This window comes from Fusarium oxysporum, chromosome 7 (genome assembly GCF_000149955.1).
Source record: "Fusarium oxysporum f. sp. lycopersici 4287 chromosome 7, whole genome shotgun sequence".
Taxonomy (NCBI): domain Eukaryota; kingdom Fungi; phylum Ascomycota; class Sordariomycetes; order Hypocreales; family Nectriaceae; genus Fusarium; species Fusarium oxysporum.
This window is the reverse complement of record NC_030992.1, coordinates 1546699-1562017: the sequence shown is the minus strand read 5'-3', so window position 1 is coordinate 1562017 and position 15319 is coordinate 1546699. Positions and strand designations below refer to the sequence as shown.

At 48.5% G+C, this 15319-nt stretch overlaps 5 protein-coding genes across 8 annotated transcripts; 2 read left to right on the top strand and 3 right to left on the bottom strand.

Moving 5' to 3' along the window:
• Positions 1-1395: 1395 nt before the first annotated feature.
• On the bottom strand, positions 1396-2646 carry FOXG_05220 (uncharacterized protein). Its single transcript, XM_018383389.1, has 3 exons — positions 2122-2646; positions 1961-2065; positions 1396-1908 (listed from the first exon to the last, which is right to left on the bottom strand). The coding sequence occupies exons 1-3, from the start codon at positions 2254-2256 to the stop codon at positions 1702-1704; spliced, it is 447 nt and encodes a 148-aa protein (XP_018240315.1). The 5' UTR covers positions 2257-2646; the 3' UTR covers positions 1396-1701.
• A 424-nt stretch (positions 2647-3070) lies between these two features.
• Positions 3071-6938, top strand: FOXG_05219 (uncharacterized protein). Its single transcript, XM_018383388.1, has one exon. The coding sequence runs from the start codon at positions 3382-3384 to the stop codon at positions 6652-6654; it is 3273 nt and encodes a 1090-aa protein (XP_018240314.1). The 5' UTR covers positions 3071-3381; the 3' UTR covers positions 6655-6938.
• A 28-nt stretch (positions 6939-6966) lies between these two features.
• FOXG_19011 (uncharacterized protein) lies at positions 6967-7062 on the top strand (the record flags this gene model as incomplete). Its single annotated transcript, XM_018399176.1, has 1 exon — positions 6967-7062. One exon carries the CDS (start codon positions 6967-6969, stop codon positions 7060-7062), a length of 96 nt encoding a protein of 31 aa, XP_018240313.1.
• Positions 7063-7802: 740 nt separating this feature from the next.
• Positions 7803-11114, bottom strand: FOXG_05218 (uncharacterized protein; the record flags this gene model as incomplete). Of its 4 annotated transcripts, none has more annotated exons than XM_018383384.1 (4): positions 7803-9918; positions 9972-10281; positions 10351-10657; positions 10709-11114. In XM_018383384.1, 3 exons carry the CDS (start codon positions 10429-10431, stop codon positions 8273-8275), a joined length of 2037 nt encoding a protein of 678 aa, XP_018240309.1. In that variant the 3' UTR covers positions 7803-8272. The 4 variants fall into 4 exon arrangements, with proteins under 4 accessions (XP_018240309.1, XP_018240311.1, XP_018240312.1 ...); XM_018383386.1 differs by lacking the exon at positions 10709-11114 and having other exon boundaries at positions 7803-8735; positions 8828-9918; positions 10351-10431; XM_018383387.1 differs by having other exon boundaries at positions 7803-10281.
• Positions 11115-14607: 3493 nt separating this feature from the next.
• On the bottom strand, positions 14608-14766 carry FOXG_19010 (uncharacterized protein; the record flags this gene model as incomplete). Its single annotated transcript, XM_018399175.1, has 1 exon — positions 14608-14766. The coding sequence occupies one exon, from the start codon at positions 14764-14766 to the stop codon at positions 14608-14610; it is 159 nt and encodes a 52-aa protein (XP_018240308.1).
• Positions 14767-15319: the final 553 nt, after the last annotated feature.

Here is a 15319-nt window from a genome sequence, read left to right as displayed (position 1 = left end):
TAGAAAACGGAGGGGTTCGATTTGTACAGTCGATGAGAGGGGTGAAACAAGGCACAGTCTTGGAGATGAGAGGACAAGTCAGAAGTTAAGGTGGATAGAACCAGCAAATAATATGTTAGCCCGAAAATAGGAGGCCGTAGGTCCAATTTTTGCTGGGTCCAGGGGCTTGGGAGGCGCCAAAGCCGGGCATCCATCAGCATCATCGCCCATCCATCTCCCGTTCTATGGGGGCTTGGCATCAGGACTTGTGTTACCGCCATGATCTTGTATATCACTCGTAATGTTCCTGATAATAAGGCATTTCCAGAAAACATGGCATTGGGTCTTTCCCAAAGATAACTAATAATGAAGCAGCAACTCAGCAAGTCTCTCTAGGTTCTTTAACTCTTGATAAGGACTGCAATGCAAGTGAATCCTCAAAGAGACCAATGCTGATAGTCTGGACACGGAGTACAGTGGCTGGCTACTAGATCACCATTGCCAGGCCGCAGCCGACATTGCCATGTTGTAAAGTTGCTGATCAACTTCATGATACTCGGTTGAAGCGCTGAGTGAGCGGGGCACAGTCATTTTCCATTCGAGTTCCAGACCTGATACTTTCTCCTAATCACAGCCGTGGAATTGTTCCAGACTCTTAACATTTAATTGGAATGAGAACTCTGATAGGCGAATGTTTGCTGCTAAACTTTGGATTGTAAGTTCTTATCGAGGCCAAGCTAGCTTGTCGGGAATAAGGCTTGCGCGTCGATCCGCCCCTTTCGAGATTTGAAACTAAGAAGAGCATGGGGTTTGTACCTCATGGTAATGTTGTGCTATGCACATAAGAATTCTCGTCTCCAGAAACCATCCGCATATTGAGCCTATTTACCAGCCGGATTTGAATCTTGAGCTACAATTCTGCCATGGACTGGGTCGAAGTTCTAAAAGCGCACAGTTCTCATTCATTAGCATCGGGTGGTCTCCCGACAGTACTCCCTGCAACGGAAGGATGACAGAGATCTCCTTGACCTCAGAGTGACAAGGCCAAGAGGTGCAACTTGGGAATTGGAATACTACGTAGTAGTTGCTAAAGCTGCGCCACCCCATATGATTGCGATAGTCCAAACGGCTGAGCGATAGCCCGGTGTGACATACATATTTCCATTTTACGAATAACATGTTCCCAGTAAGTCATTTCTTGAAGTTTTGCTTGTTCACCCCCTTCGTATAAGCTATGTTTCATATCGGCAAGACTCTTGCTGCAGATGAATCCCCCTACGAGCCCATGGCTTTACCTTAATAAAGCAGGGCCTTTGCCATCAATGTAAATCTTGGTTTAATGTATTCCAGTAAAGCTTTTCTGCTGCATTGCGGGTCCAAATCTTTCGCTATGCTACATATTGTAAGTTGAATTACCTTGTTTGCATGATGTTCTTCATAATAGGTCCGATATGATTACACATTAGGTCCATTCTGGATTTCGTGTCAGCGCCATTAATCTTGATCATATTACTATCACTCTCGTTACTTTGCTGAAATCTATCATTCTGACATAGAGCCAGGAGGTGATCCCATGCACAAATCACAGCTTGGGCCCCAAGCGCGTGATGGCCGTGACTCCAAAAAACTCCATGCGTGGTATACATAGTGCTAACACAAGCCGAGCTCGTGGGCGAAAAGATGTTGGAAAGAAAATTCGACAAGAAAAAGTCAGATAGCCGCTTAGTCCTCTTCCTCGCTGGTGGTCTCAATGTTCGCCTTCGGTGACTTCTTTCGCTCTTTCTTAACCTTGGCAGCTGGAATCAGAGCAGTATCAGGCTTGTCTGCAATGTCACCCTCAACTACGAGACCCTTGGCGCGAAGAGAAGCATTGATGTGTGGAACAGCCTTAAGAAAAGCATTGTACTGCTCGATGGAAAGCGAAATACCCTATTTAACTAATCAGTGAGACGCCCAAGATGAATGAAGCCTTCGCAAATACCTTCTTGCCAGGTAAAGTCTTGCCATCCTTATCATAGTACTCTCGAATATTGACAAAGGTTTTCTTGCTGAAGTCTGATACACCAACACGGCGCTTGTTTGAGAGCTGGACACGTCCTGTTAGCGCGCGAGCCCAACGGTAGATGCTTCGAACTCGCGTACCTCCCAGTATGGATTTCCATCATCATCTTTACCATCCGACTCAACTGATGTTCCACTCTTGACTCTTTTGGAAACAGTCTCGGGCTCACTATCAGAATCGGCAGCGCGCTTTTTGGCAGCAGATGTACGGGCCATTATGAGAATCGCAAAAGTCTTTTCAAGAACTGGACAGAGGGCTCAGACCCTCGAATACTGTTTCGTTGAAAGGTGTTTGAGATGTCTTGTCACTTTTGACTTGAAAGTTGAGCTTGAACCAGACCGGCCTCCCAGCCTGGAGGAGACGCGATTGGAAGCTACGCGCGATGTGACACCAATGCACGTGATATCTCAAAATTGGATCCGCCCAGAAAACCAGGTTACGTATTGGATCTTATCATGCCGCCGTGAACTTTCGGCTCGACTGCTAAAACACATGGATGCCGCATTCCAGCTCGATATATACCTTGGATGTTTAGGTTCAGGATTATGCTCTCTCGTCACCTCAGATATTCACTCAAGTTTTCACCATCTTACATCAAGTAAATTAAAGATCGACCGATCACGTCAAGGCGGCCTAGGGTACATAAACCTGGCAAGGTTAATCAAACGAAACAAGACATCACACAAGAAAGATTGGACGCCGTAACTCTACAGTGGAGATAAATCAGGGGCAGCATTAGACTTTGTTGCCGTTTTTAGTGCACGATGGCAGTTGAAGCCCACTATTTTGTGACACGGACCGCACCAGCATGAACTTGATACCTCGATTTTGGGTGATAGAAAGATTCGAACAAAGTTAGGATGAAATTAGCACGCCCTCTCACAACCTATTTTATCAAGCTTTCTCTTCAGTACTTGGTCACAGCCCTACCCTGGGGTTTAGGGGCCATGACCCCTGAAGACTTGAAGACAAGCAATTCCAATGCTCGGCAATTTGAGGCTAAAAAAGCCCACCTGGCACCTTAGACACGCGACACCAGCTATTGTACTGTACCACCTACACTGCGCCTGCTGTAATTCGGCCACATCCATTACCCCCAGCGTTCCAGACAAATTCCAAACCTTGCATGATTCCTTCATTTCATTCCCTACTTTTATCTAGTCTACTGTTTTGCTCCTTTTGCTCTCGGTTTCACTTTTCTTCACGTTTCTCATTAAACTCTCTATTTCCACTGGCTATGCTTACGGGAGTTCGCCTCGGTTCCAGTGTCTTCGTTCGTTAGGAGAGCTACAACATCTGGGTTGTGTACCAAAACAATCCTAGACAGCCTTCCATTCCCCATGAGTTCAACCGCATTCCCCAACCAGAATGCGCCTCAACCAGGTGCTTCCCTTGCGAACCCGCCAAAGCCGAAGGCTATAGCACTCAATGGCTCGCCGTTGCCTACACTTTCACAGACACAAGACGACGACAAGCCGCTGTTAACAGACAAGCCATCGGATGCAAATGATCTTGCTAACAAGATGACTACAACAAACGACGCAATGAACTCTGACAGCCCCATTACGAATACTACGAGAACCGAAACGACCAATACAAGAACTGCAACTGAAGATGGTACTCCAATTGCAAAAGTCATACACTTCTTTGCTACAGCGACTCCAGAGTCACTCGCCGGCGTCGCAGTTGGTTTTGCTGCTTTCACATACTTCACTATGGGACGTTTGGGTCTCGTTCTAATCGGCGCTTTGGGCGGAGTTGCCGGATTCATTTCGTGGGAAACGCGTAACCCAGAGCTCGCTAAAGCTGTGCGAGGAGAGCGAGGGATCGACGTTATAGATCGGCTTCTAGAGGCCAAGAACAATCAGGCAGGAGAGAAGCGCGAAGACAGCAGCGATGATGAAGAGCCGGCTCTGAAGAATTTCGACGAGTTCCGGCCAGAGACCCGTGAGGCACTTGGGGGTCTTGTTGATGCTATTGTCAGGGACTATGTTAAGTGGTGGTACAGTCCGATTGTTCCGACTGACCACTCGTTTCCTTTGGCGTGTCGCAAGACGCTCACATCTTACCTTCTCTCCGTTTCTAGCCACCTGAGCCGAAAGCGACCTGCGGATGCCTTTCTCGATCTTCTTACCAACTCGTCCTCCATTATCATCGTGTTCATGTCTGAGCTCGCATCCGCTTTCTCCGAACTTCCTCCAGATAGTAGCATGACTGCTGCTGACGCCGTTTACAACTACCTGGCATCTAACCCGGACTGCCATTTGGCCAATCTCTTGAATCAACGTCAGCAAGCGTCAAAATTCAAAATGGTGGCCGAGGACCTTCTTGGTTTCCTGGACCGAAACTCGTACAACTGCGACCCTGCCCGGGTTTTCTTGCGTGAGATCCTCGCGAACTCGGTTCTTGAAAAGACACTACATACCTGCAGTCAAGCCGATTGGATTAACGGGTGGATCGTATACTTGCTAGAAGCTGGTGAACCAAACATAAATCAGGCTATCGATGTTGGCATGCAGCGAGCCCCAGAATCGAGCGTGGCGGCAACCAACGTCTTTGCGGATTTGGATGGAAATGTCGGAAACGTTGGGATCGCCAAGCCAGGGCGAAGTTCTTTGGAGACGGAAAGGGCTCGACGCAAGGAACCCCTTGGCCACAAGAAGAAGCTGAGCAAGGCGGAGGAAGAGATGGATGAAGCCATGCAAGAGATGAAACGCATGAACGAAATGATTGCCGAAGAAGAAGCACGACGAAAACGCGCGTCGGTGGTTTCTTTTCATGATTCACCGAAGGATTCAAACAATGCTGAAAAACGGTTGTCTGGTGCGCCAGATCTTTCAGCTGCTACGAAACGTGATGTGTCTCTACCATCGGCGACATCAACGGAAGGGTTCTCATCAAAGAGTGACATTGTCCAAACTCCTGTCACACCTCGATCACCAATGGATTCCTCCAGCCCCGAGTCGTCCCCTCGTCGATCCGACGGCACTCGCTTCACTAGCTTCGATCAAATTGTACCACCAGGACAAGTAACAGACGAAGGAGAAGAGGATGCCCCTAAAAAAGCTCCTCTGACCCTTCACAATGCCACGATAACTCTCCACGATGATACCCCTGGCGAGCCAAATAGAATTCGCAGCAAACCTAACTGGGACTACTGGGTGCAGGTTGAGCCGTCAGCTACTGCGTATCCTGGATGGATGATCGTACGAAGATATGCAGATTTTGAAACCCTGCATGAAATCCTCAGACGAATTGCCAACATTTCTGGTGCAACTGCTTTCACCGAGCTTCATAAAGACTTGCCTGACTGGAAGCTTCACACTCGTGAATCTCTGCGCGGTGAACTGGAGAGGTACCTTCGAGATGCTTGTTGGTACCAGAGCTTAGCCGAAAGCGAGGGCATGAAGCGATTTCTCGAAAAGTCAAAGGGGCATACCCACAGCGAATCCAAAGCAGGCTTTGGTTGGGAAACCATGGGCAAGGGTATGTTGGACGCCCTGACATCAGGGCCCAAGGGTGCTATGGAGGGTGGCAAGAGTCTCGTGGGTGGTGTCACTGGAGTTTTTGGAAGTACATTTTCTGGTCTTAGCAGGAAACCTACCCAGTCAGTAGATCTAACGGCTAACTCTAGCCGACTTTCGATCTCGACACCTCCCAGCCAGCTAAGCGGTGTAAGATCTCCCGTCCGCTCTGCGAGAGACAGCATGGACAGCCAACGCTCGTCTATTGTATCATTGCAGCCAGGGAAAATGCCACCCATGGAGCGTCGTCCTAGTTATCAGTCACAAAGTGAGTCGGATGCGGATATTCGCACCAGCCGTTCGGAATGTAAAGAGTCTGCTTCAGCGTCGGCGAGTGCTCTTCCTAGTCGGGAGCATAGCCGTGCACCTAGCCTTGCTCAGCTGCGATCCCCATCAGCTGTTAGCCTCGACTTCACAAAACTTCCGCCTCCCCCCGATCAGATCGCGGACGACTATGGTTTGCCTGAAGGCAATATTGATATGCAGAGTGGAAAGGGACAGCAGGACCGCAAAGGCTCCCAGCAAATCCCAACACCTCCCCCTTCGGTGACTGACGGCAAGAGGGCGTCTTTGAAGCCTGGTAAACAGTATACCCCTCTGTCAGAGCCCGAGACTCGTGTTGCGGTTGAGCTCCTGTTCGCTGTCATCAACGAGATGTACACTCTGTCATCGGCGTGGAATATTCGACGTACTCTTCTAACGGCTGCAAAATCCTTCCTCCTGCGTCCTGGCAACCCGTCTCTCTTGACTGTGCAGTCATTGATTCAGAAATCCGTCATTGACGCCAATACATCGGATTCAGGCATCGCGGAACAGCTTCGCAAGATACGAGAAAACATGATGCCAACAGAGCAGGAGCTCGCGGGCTGGCCAGCTGAGCTTACAGCCGATGAGAAAGAGAAGCTCCGCGTCAAAGCCCGCCGACTGCTAATTCAGAGTGGCCTTCCAGCTGCTCTGATGGGTGTCATGGGCCAGGCGGCGACAGGCGAAGCACTCGGCCGAGTTTTTGACTGTCTGCAGATTGAGGAGGTGGCAAGAGGGCTCCTCTTTGGCCTGATCTTACAGGTTGTTCGAATTGTGACGCACTAGAGAGTTGGTACGAGTAATATTTAATGTGATGGGACAACATGAATGGTGTTTGGTGCATTCGGGGGCTGGCTCATCTCACGAAGTGCATGGTGGAATGTACGAATTTTGAAGGGACAACAACTGGCAACGGAATGGAGCAAAGGAATCGATGGTACTCTTCGTTATTGCACAAGGGGCGAGCATCTTGTAATGATAGATACGTAGACGAGAAGACCTAGATGGTCTCCGTCGTTATTAATATGGAATACCTACAAACAAGTTCAACTGACTCGAGCCGAGCGTCATTGCATCCGAACGCCAAGAGACTGCAACATGCGTTCCGGCCAAGTCCCCATTCCACCGTCGTTGAAGCATCCGCGAAGAAAACTCAAAAAGGATCACTCCACGGATAATTCGACCTCCGTATAATCACAACATCGAGAGTATCCACATTATGAGCTTTACAAAGAATAGCCCTTGTTTCCGAACGGTGCAGATCGTTTTCCGATGATGGTCCTTCGCTAATTTCCGACTGGTCCTCTCCACTGCGTGCTTAAAGGGGGGCGATGTTCGGCATATCGCAGATGAACTAGAGGCGTAATAAACCATATCGTACGATAATTGTCGATGATTGACCGCTCACTTGGTTTGCACGTGGAGAGGAAAAAGAAGACCTGCAGGGAAGTAGGGGTTTGGGATGAACGGTATACAGGGGAGTGTGGATGACAACAACAGGAATAGAGGCATAAACGATATGTTTGGCGGTAGCCGCGGGCTGGATCACAGGAGCACCCAAAGTACCACATCTACTTATTTGGCCTTGAGCATCAGTTCCATAGGTCATTATACGTCTTCGTAATTAATATCTCGGTCAGCTTCTAACATGAGTTAGATTCGAGGAAACTGGTTGCTTTTGCAGGATGCATGGTTTGTTTGGCCTTCAGTCTGTCACATCTGGCCTTCAACACTATCACATATCATCTTGTTATAGCCGACGATCCTGCAGGCTCAATTTCTAAAACCTAAAGTTGCTTGGCAATTAAAGGCGTATGCATAGTACGTACCATGCATGTCTCCTTGCCATCTTGGTACGGACAACCCCCAAAGGTTGCATAATACCCTTGTCTATGCCCACATCTCCCCATTGTATCACAAGCCCACAAAGAATCGCTTCGATACTACATGCCTCTTTGATCACATCACGGGTTTCTTCCGTCCTTACTTTAAAGAGGAGAAGATAGGGAGTTACGTTGAAAGCGCCTTGGCAGAAAACATGCAAAGATAATATCATTATGAAGGCACTAAGCTTAGTACTATGGTAGGGTGGTATATGCAACAAACTAACAGTGCATTGACACAATAAAAAGAAGTGAACGCAGTTCAAGGAAGGGAATACAGTGAAGAATGACAGAAGCCTCCAGCTTGCGCCCTATGATGATACATAATAAAACAATGAATGCATAATATGCTGTTGCAGCCGTAAAATGTCATGAGTAGACGTAGCGCAAATATGCAAAAAGATGTAGAAAATGCCGTAGGGGTATCAAAGGATTGTAAATGGTTTGGCCGTGAATCGTTGAAATGCGATACAGTTTTGGCAGGACTATGGTGGTAAATATCAGAGATATGTTGAAACTCATCAAGGTCGATAGACAACATTCGTCAGTAGAGGCAGGTCATCTTCCGTCTGTTCGTTTTGTTTGGTGGCAGATGAGGTTGGTGGAGATGCAAGAGGAGAAATGGCTCGACATTCAGAGAAGTCCCGTTTCTTCATTGCGTGGGCTTCCCCGGAAAGTCCGTTGAGTAGCTCGTGGCTTCTCTGACGGTGAAGTTCAATGCGTTTTGTTTCGATCAGGTTGTTTGGGGGGATAGGCTCGTACACCGGCTGCTTGCCCATCTTGGTAATTTCATCCTCAACATCGGCTAACAGAGCGTAAACGTCGTCACCGGCATAGATGCGAATGCTCTCCACATCAGAGCGATTCAGAGATCCGGTGCTGGTCACGCGATCAGCGCTTTCTTTCGTAGCCTCTTCCTCGATCACAGGCTGTTCCAGGATGGTGCTAGGAACTTGAGCCACAACACGTTGAGGAGAAGGTGAACTGGCAGTACGAGGTGAGATAGCGGTCTCTTTCGAAGGGCTCCGAGGTGGGGTTGAGATATTGCCAATGCCAGATGAGGATGGGCCACTCACTACAGGCTCACGTGTCATGCTTGGTCCGCCAAGAGGGAGACAAGCAGCTGCAGCAACGTGTTCGAGCAACTTCTGGCGAACACGAGTACGTCTGTTCTCAGCCTGCTCCAGCTTGTTCACCCAGTCGTCAATGGAGGCATCCAGCTCGGTAAGTGCCTCTTCCTGCTTCAGCATAGACTCGTTGCTGAACTTGGCCACGCGAGGCGAACGCAGGTACTGGCAAATGCGAGAGTGGAGATTTTTGCGACCCGAGCGAAGTGCAGTGTAAGTGCGGCGAAGGTACTCGGTCTTCTCGTCCAAATGGCGGAGTTCCTTTGAGAGCGCCTCAACGTCTTCGGCCCTCAGAACCTCGAAGCGCCCGACCTGTTCATAAGCTTGCTTCTGAAGCAACGCAAGTTCTGGCATTTCAATTTTTTCTAAAGCCTCCGTATGCTTCACACCAACTGGCAGTTTCTCAAAGGCCTTTTGTTCTGAAGTAATCCTACTCTTCGATTCTGTCCTCTGGATGATCGGTCCGTTGTTGGTGCGCTGATCACGCCTCTTCCTAGGACGACCTCTGTCCATCACTGAAGATTCTGAGCCACCTCTTCGGTGTCCTGCCCGAATTGAATCAACAGGAGGGGTATAACGCCCATCAGAAAGCTGAGGGGATTCAGCTTGAGGCTCCATGAGTGGTGCAGACACTGGGATGGGAGTTGTTGAGCCTGTCGATGCGGACTTTGGTGTTGTAAGATCGGGCATGGAAGAGTTCGGTGTGAAAGAGGTGCAACTTTGGGGAGATGACTCGCTGGTGCGACCCCGTCGAAGAGGCTCGTTCTTTACAGGGAAGCAGTTCAACGACTGTTGGCGACGGAGTAAAGGCGACTGTCCTCCTCGTCTAGGGATGACCAAAGGGGCCAGGTGTCTTGGTGAAGTTGGAGTTGCACCTCTAGAATCCGCCTCGGTCTCACCCTTCATCGAAGCCTGAGGATCGGGGCCCTCGTCATCGCTCGATGCAAAAAGAAAAGTATCGGTAAGATGGTAGTTTCTGGACGAATTGCCAGGTGCGCTAATGGAGCGCTCGTGGAAAGGTGGGCGACCAGGAATTGTTGCTATAAGGATATTAGTCTAGAATCCGACAACCTTTGCCAAGCATGTGACTTACGAGAGTCCATTGAAAGCTCCTGAACGGTTGTCATAGGTCCAACTTCAGGCACACTGATTTTGCGTCGTCGAGCCAGGCTGTGTTGATTCAACCGCTTCTTCAAGCCATTGAGTGTTGTCTGCTGGTTGTCTGTCTTATCACTTGCTGTAATTGAAGGTCCCATGGTTGCCTTATCCGGGTCTACCGCTTTGCTGCTGTTGAGGACGGGCAATTTCCTCTCCTTTGGAAAAAGTTGATACTTCTTCGACGGATCAGGTTGTTGCATTCTCCAAGTAAATGGTTTCTCCTGTGGAGGTAATGGTGACAATTTCTGGAAAGAAAGCATAGGTAAGCTCGGGTTAAATAAGAGGATAGTGAAACACAGGGAGGACGTTCATACCGAGTCGTTGGGTGACTGCGAAGCCTGCTTGGTTATATAGGTGGTGTCGATATCGACGAGGCACTTGGCAATATGAGCCATTGCGTCGAAACAATGCTACCAGATCGGGCTGCCACAATGGGAAGTAGGAGGGTGTCAGAGATTAATTGCCACGGCGAGATGACACTACCGTGGAGATGAGAGCAATAAGCTATAGCATGAAGCACAACAAATACTGGTCCGGTTTAAGTGTTTCGGATTCCTGGGACAGATGGTATATAACAGTTCTAGCTGCGGAAGGGATCCCAGACATTGCTTCTGCGCCAAGCTGTGAGCTCTCCGGTTAGCTTTCTTCATTTGTGGTTGGACATGCACTTACCGGAGAGCAGCCTCGATCAACCCCTTGTTCTGGACAATCCATGATGGGATATCAGGCCCTGGGCCTGAATCCTGGTCAGAACTCATGGCCCCGCCTGAAGGATATGGTGTCACGCCCCCAGAGACTAGAGACATCCAAAATAGTTGATATCAGCATGGGATAGGAGCACAAAGAGGTCTGGGGCGCGCGGGACCAGGAGCTAAGGTGAAGTTGACGAGCAGACGAAGGTCATGGTTCATGACGGATGGTCCATGCTCCCCGCAAGACACAGGACGGCCTAAACTTTGTCAACCAGGCTCGGGGTGGGTTCGCAAAAAGGAATAGATCAACAGGGCCTGTCAGAAATTTGAAGTTGTTTTTGTGGCTGCCAACGGTTTTTACTCGACGCCTCGTTCGGCGGTTTTGCTCTTTGGTTGCCCTCCATCACTTCCCGGACTCCCTAGAACTCCTTAGTCAACCCATGTCTCATACTGCCCCTGGACCCAACCTCGGCTGCTACGTTAGCGGAACCGGGACAAGGGTGTCTTCTCCACCATGACGGACAGAGATCAGACCCTAGACGTATTGTGACCAGTTGAGCCGGAGAGTCTTGGCAGCGCAGCTCCCAAAGCAAAGGCGGAAACTTCCCATCAATCATCGTCCACGAAGAAATGAATAACTGTGGCTCGTGCGATTGTCTATCATGGTGATGTGGTTAAGACTAACAAGTTCAACAAGCGAGAGGAAAGGAAAAGGAGGGAGAAATTTTTGATGAATATATCTTGCCACAAGGAAAAGACGAAAGCCCAATGCATCAGTCCTTCCAAGTTGGGTAGTGGCTTTTTACAAACAGAGACATTCCCCGTGGAAGGCGTGTTTCAGTTTCCATCACGTATCAAATCTGGAAGGAGAGGTCAAAACGGACGGGAGGCACGCCCCACGGGCTAACGGTGCCATTGGGTTGCTTCGCTCGACATGTTCTATGGTTACAGCAGATGCCTCCAAGGAGGATAGAGTTTCGAAAACCAATCTGGCATGAGCCAATTGCAGCTATTGCACGAGTAAGCTCAACCTGCACTGCAACTATATCATCATGTTCCTTATCACAGTTGAAAGCTTCATTATTCATGTTCCCTCACGTGCGGTGCGGATAGTCGACTATCCGATGTATATCATTAACGCGTCTCTGTATGATAGGATCCGAATACTACTCTTAGAGTTTTCCAGTTGTCTCGTGTCACATATTGCAAAGATGCTGCTACATGCCGTCTTGTTTTTCTAGCTATCATTTTAATAGTACCCATTGCAGAACATGTTGCCCTCACCATATTAGGATTTTGATAGTCAAGGCTCCTTTGTCCGTCATATAATTGTAGTATGCATAATAGGGATATCACATGAATATGACGACTTGACGAAATGATAGATTTTTTTTCAGTTTTTTTCTTTTTCTTTTGGCCAGAGCACGACTTTTCTTTGCTTTTGTTCTCCCTCCAACGGCTGCAAGGATACCAATGGTGGCCTTATCCCCGACAAAAGGCAACGTTGATCACTTAGACGCAAAACCCGGATGCAACGCCCACTAGAACTAGGGCGAGCAGAGAATTCCCGCTTGATCTACAGAGAGTCGATCGACAATGGCCGTAGTATTTGAGAATAGGGACAATACTACAGTGACCTCCGGCCAAGATGAAGACCCTTCGTCCCATCCCCCGGCACTACTTACAAAGGTTTTTTGGCAACGTCTCGAAACATGCTGACAAGTGTGGACTGCTGCATATTGCATATTGCATATGGTATGTTTCCGGTGTTTCCTAAAGTTTCTCAACTGCATTGTACGTCATTCAGTCTTACATAGCTAGGTACCTTACCCTTTTTTGTTCTTTGCTTTTCCCGCTTCGTTTCCTCTTTCCACTGTCCGCCGAAATTCTACACGCAACCCTGGCCGGAATATTTAAATAACCTTACCTATAGTATATTGTGAACTCGTGTTGCCTCTTGAAACATAACCGCTTCTGGAGCTAGTCATTCATTTCGTATCCGGAGCGGGTTGTTTTGGTCATCGGTAAGTTATAACCATACATGACGAATCTCCTACTCTCTTGGTTCACTGCTATTGATCAAGTGACTAGACATTGATCATTTCCGATATGCATATCCTTTACTACTGTATTATCCGGGCGACGCTATAAAGGACAATATTATCGTCCATATAGCTATATAATGACTTGATATGCCATCTCGAGGGACTGGTCCACTGCACTGTAACATCTTGAAGCCGTTGCACCATCCCCTCACCATGAACCATCTTTGATCTACGGCGCTGTGCCTTTTTCAATTCTCATAGCTGAGCTCGCTTATGTTGAGCTGCCAGAAAGCATGGGCCCCTTGTTCTGTCCCGTGCTTGCGGTCGGTCCGGGTTATCCACCCGGTCAAGGGTCAATTAGAACATATCACCCTTGCCGATGGTTTTAGAAGGTCTCAGATCCAGGCACACATCCTCAACGCCGGTGTTTCCAATTGAACCACCCATGTTCGTACAGGTGAATTTTTTCATCAAGGTGAGCGATCGTAAAGCAAAAATGATAGGTGCCTTGAGTCAACAACGGCCAGTATTGGTCTGTGTTCAAACCTCCAGTGTCAGTTTCAGCTGTCACTGGGTGAAGATCATTTGCCTTACTCATTGATCATAACAAAAGCCCGTGTCATGATTATACTCACTGTAAGGTCGTATTCTAAAGGCAAGTGCGGGACGTGAACGAGGCAAATTGACATTGGTCCTTGTTGAAAAAAGTATCAGCCAACCGACGGTGTTCTTGTTCACCCGTCTGGGCGGCACGGTTGTTATCTGAAGCAACAATATCGGTTTCGAGGCATTGGGTATTCCCGTCACATCTGCCCTTCAGCTATCCCTGCGCAATAGCACAAGATCCTGCATGTCTGATATGGTTCGTCAGTGATTCAAGCCAAGCCATGAGGCAAACCAGACTCGCCCAGCCCCTCGACATGAAACAAGCTTCAACATGGCGTCCTATTCAGGAACACATATCTGAACAATCGGGTAAGGACAGCGTCAAACGACAGGGGAGATGGCGTCCATAGGCCTTCAGTAGTTGGTCCGGATCTTTTCCTGCCCAAGTGATCCCTTTGCCCAACCCATTAAAGCTGAGTAATTAAGACATCCAGCCGTCTGGGTGACTTTGTGGCGCTTCACATATGTGCCCAGGGTAGAACACGTGGAAGTGAAAGTTAGGTGCAGCCCTACATGCCAACTTAGATATCGCGGATCATTGACCACATTGTAGTTAGATATCATCTCGCACACGACTAGTCGGTTTCATTCTCCTGTCTAAGGCCTCGGTTACAGATAATTACAATGGGCATTGACTTCGTAGGTAACATCAAGGCATTTGCCTATAGATAACATATGCACCAACTCAGTGATGGGACATTAGATCTACTCTATGTTATGATCTTTTGGGTATATCAGAGTATTGATACTGCACCTGCAGGCAAGCAAACATAATAGATAGATAGCCACAATGGACCTATCGGAATCATTCAGCTCGGTCAATGAAGAGCATGTTTCAAACAAGAATGAGGCCTCGTCGTTGGATGATGTTGCGAAGATCTTCGCTGATCAATCAATCACTTGCACGTCTTCAACACATACGGAGGCTTGGCAGCGTGGCAACCCTACCTCTTACTCTTTCTAAGACCGCTTCATGTAAAAGCCGGTTTCGTCAAGCTCAAGACGTTGAGTAGCAATGCCCATGTTTACTCAACTCGATAGCACCCGCATGTTAAGACCAGGGTAGAAGCTACTAAACAGGGCTACCTAGGATAGCTTGCAAGAATCTAAGCCTCCACTGCTTCTGCACGGCCCCTGCATTAAATCAACAGCTGGGATCCCCCACCCGTCAACTCGCACCGTTGCCACCGCAGACCCGGCCCAGGCTCGCTTGCGGTTTGGTGGTTTCGTGGGGTGATATTTGCTCCCTCACCATGACGCCTCCTGCAGCAGCGCCAAGTAGTCTGCCAGGGAGTTTCGACTCCAAAGACTTCTTCAGTGCCGTCATGGCGTCCCATACGGAGTGTCCCCAGCCTAGCCCATTGACCTGGGAAAGACTCCGCTATCGCGAAGTGGCAACCTTGATCAAGAGAGCAGAGTTGAAGTCATAGCCTTGTTTGTGACAAAGGTTGGAGCCTGCTTCTCTCTCTAGAGACAAGAGACTTCCAAGTATTGTATGGTGAGGGCCTCAGTACCCTTAATGATCCCTTGTCCAAGGTTGGCCAAGGATTATTAAGGACCCTCAATTTTGCTCCTTCTAAAATACCGGTACATCGGAGAACCTGTCATGGCTCGGAGATGACAATATCTGCCCAAATATTACCTTCGATATCGTGGCAATTTGACCGTTAGGACAGAAATATTCTCGAAAACCTAGCTCCCATCAACGGCTGGTCTAGCCCGATTGGACCCTAAAGTCGAATTCGTTTTCCAGGCCAGGGGATACGAATTGAAAAACCGTATCAATAGCTCCCACTCATGCAAAACACTAGTCTTAGCCTTGCAGTCACAGCAGTTGCTCGTTTTATGTGTCTCTTCTCTAAAACACTATGTATTCCAGA

Coding starts and splice junctions, on each gene's coding strand:
- FOXG_05220 (XM_018383389.1), bottom strand. CDS start 2,256: ATGGCCCGTACATCTGCTGCCAAAAAGCGCGCTGCCGATTCTGATAGT. Junction 2,066..2,121: donor ATGGAAATCCATACTGGGAG/GTACGCGAGTTC, acceptor GGACGTGTCCAG/CTCTCAAACAAGCGCCGTGT. Junction 1,909..1,960: donor AGACTTTACCTGGCAAGAAG/GTATTTGCGAAG, acceptor TTAGTTAAATAG/GGTATTTCGCTTTCCATCGA.
- FOXG_05219 (XM_018383388.1), top strand. CDS start 3,382: ATGAGTTCAACCGCATTCCCCAACCAGAATGCGCCTCAACCAGGTGCT.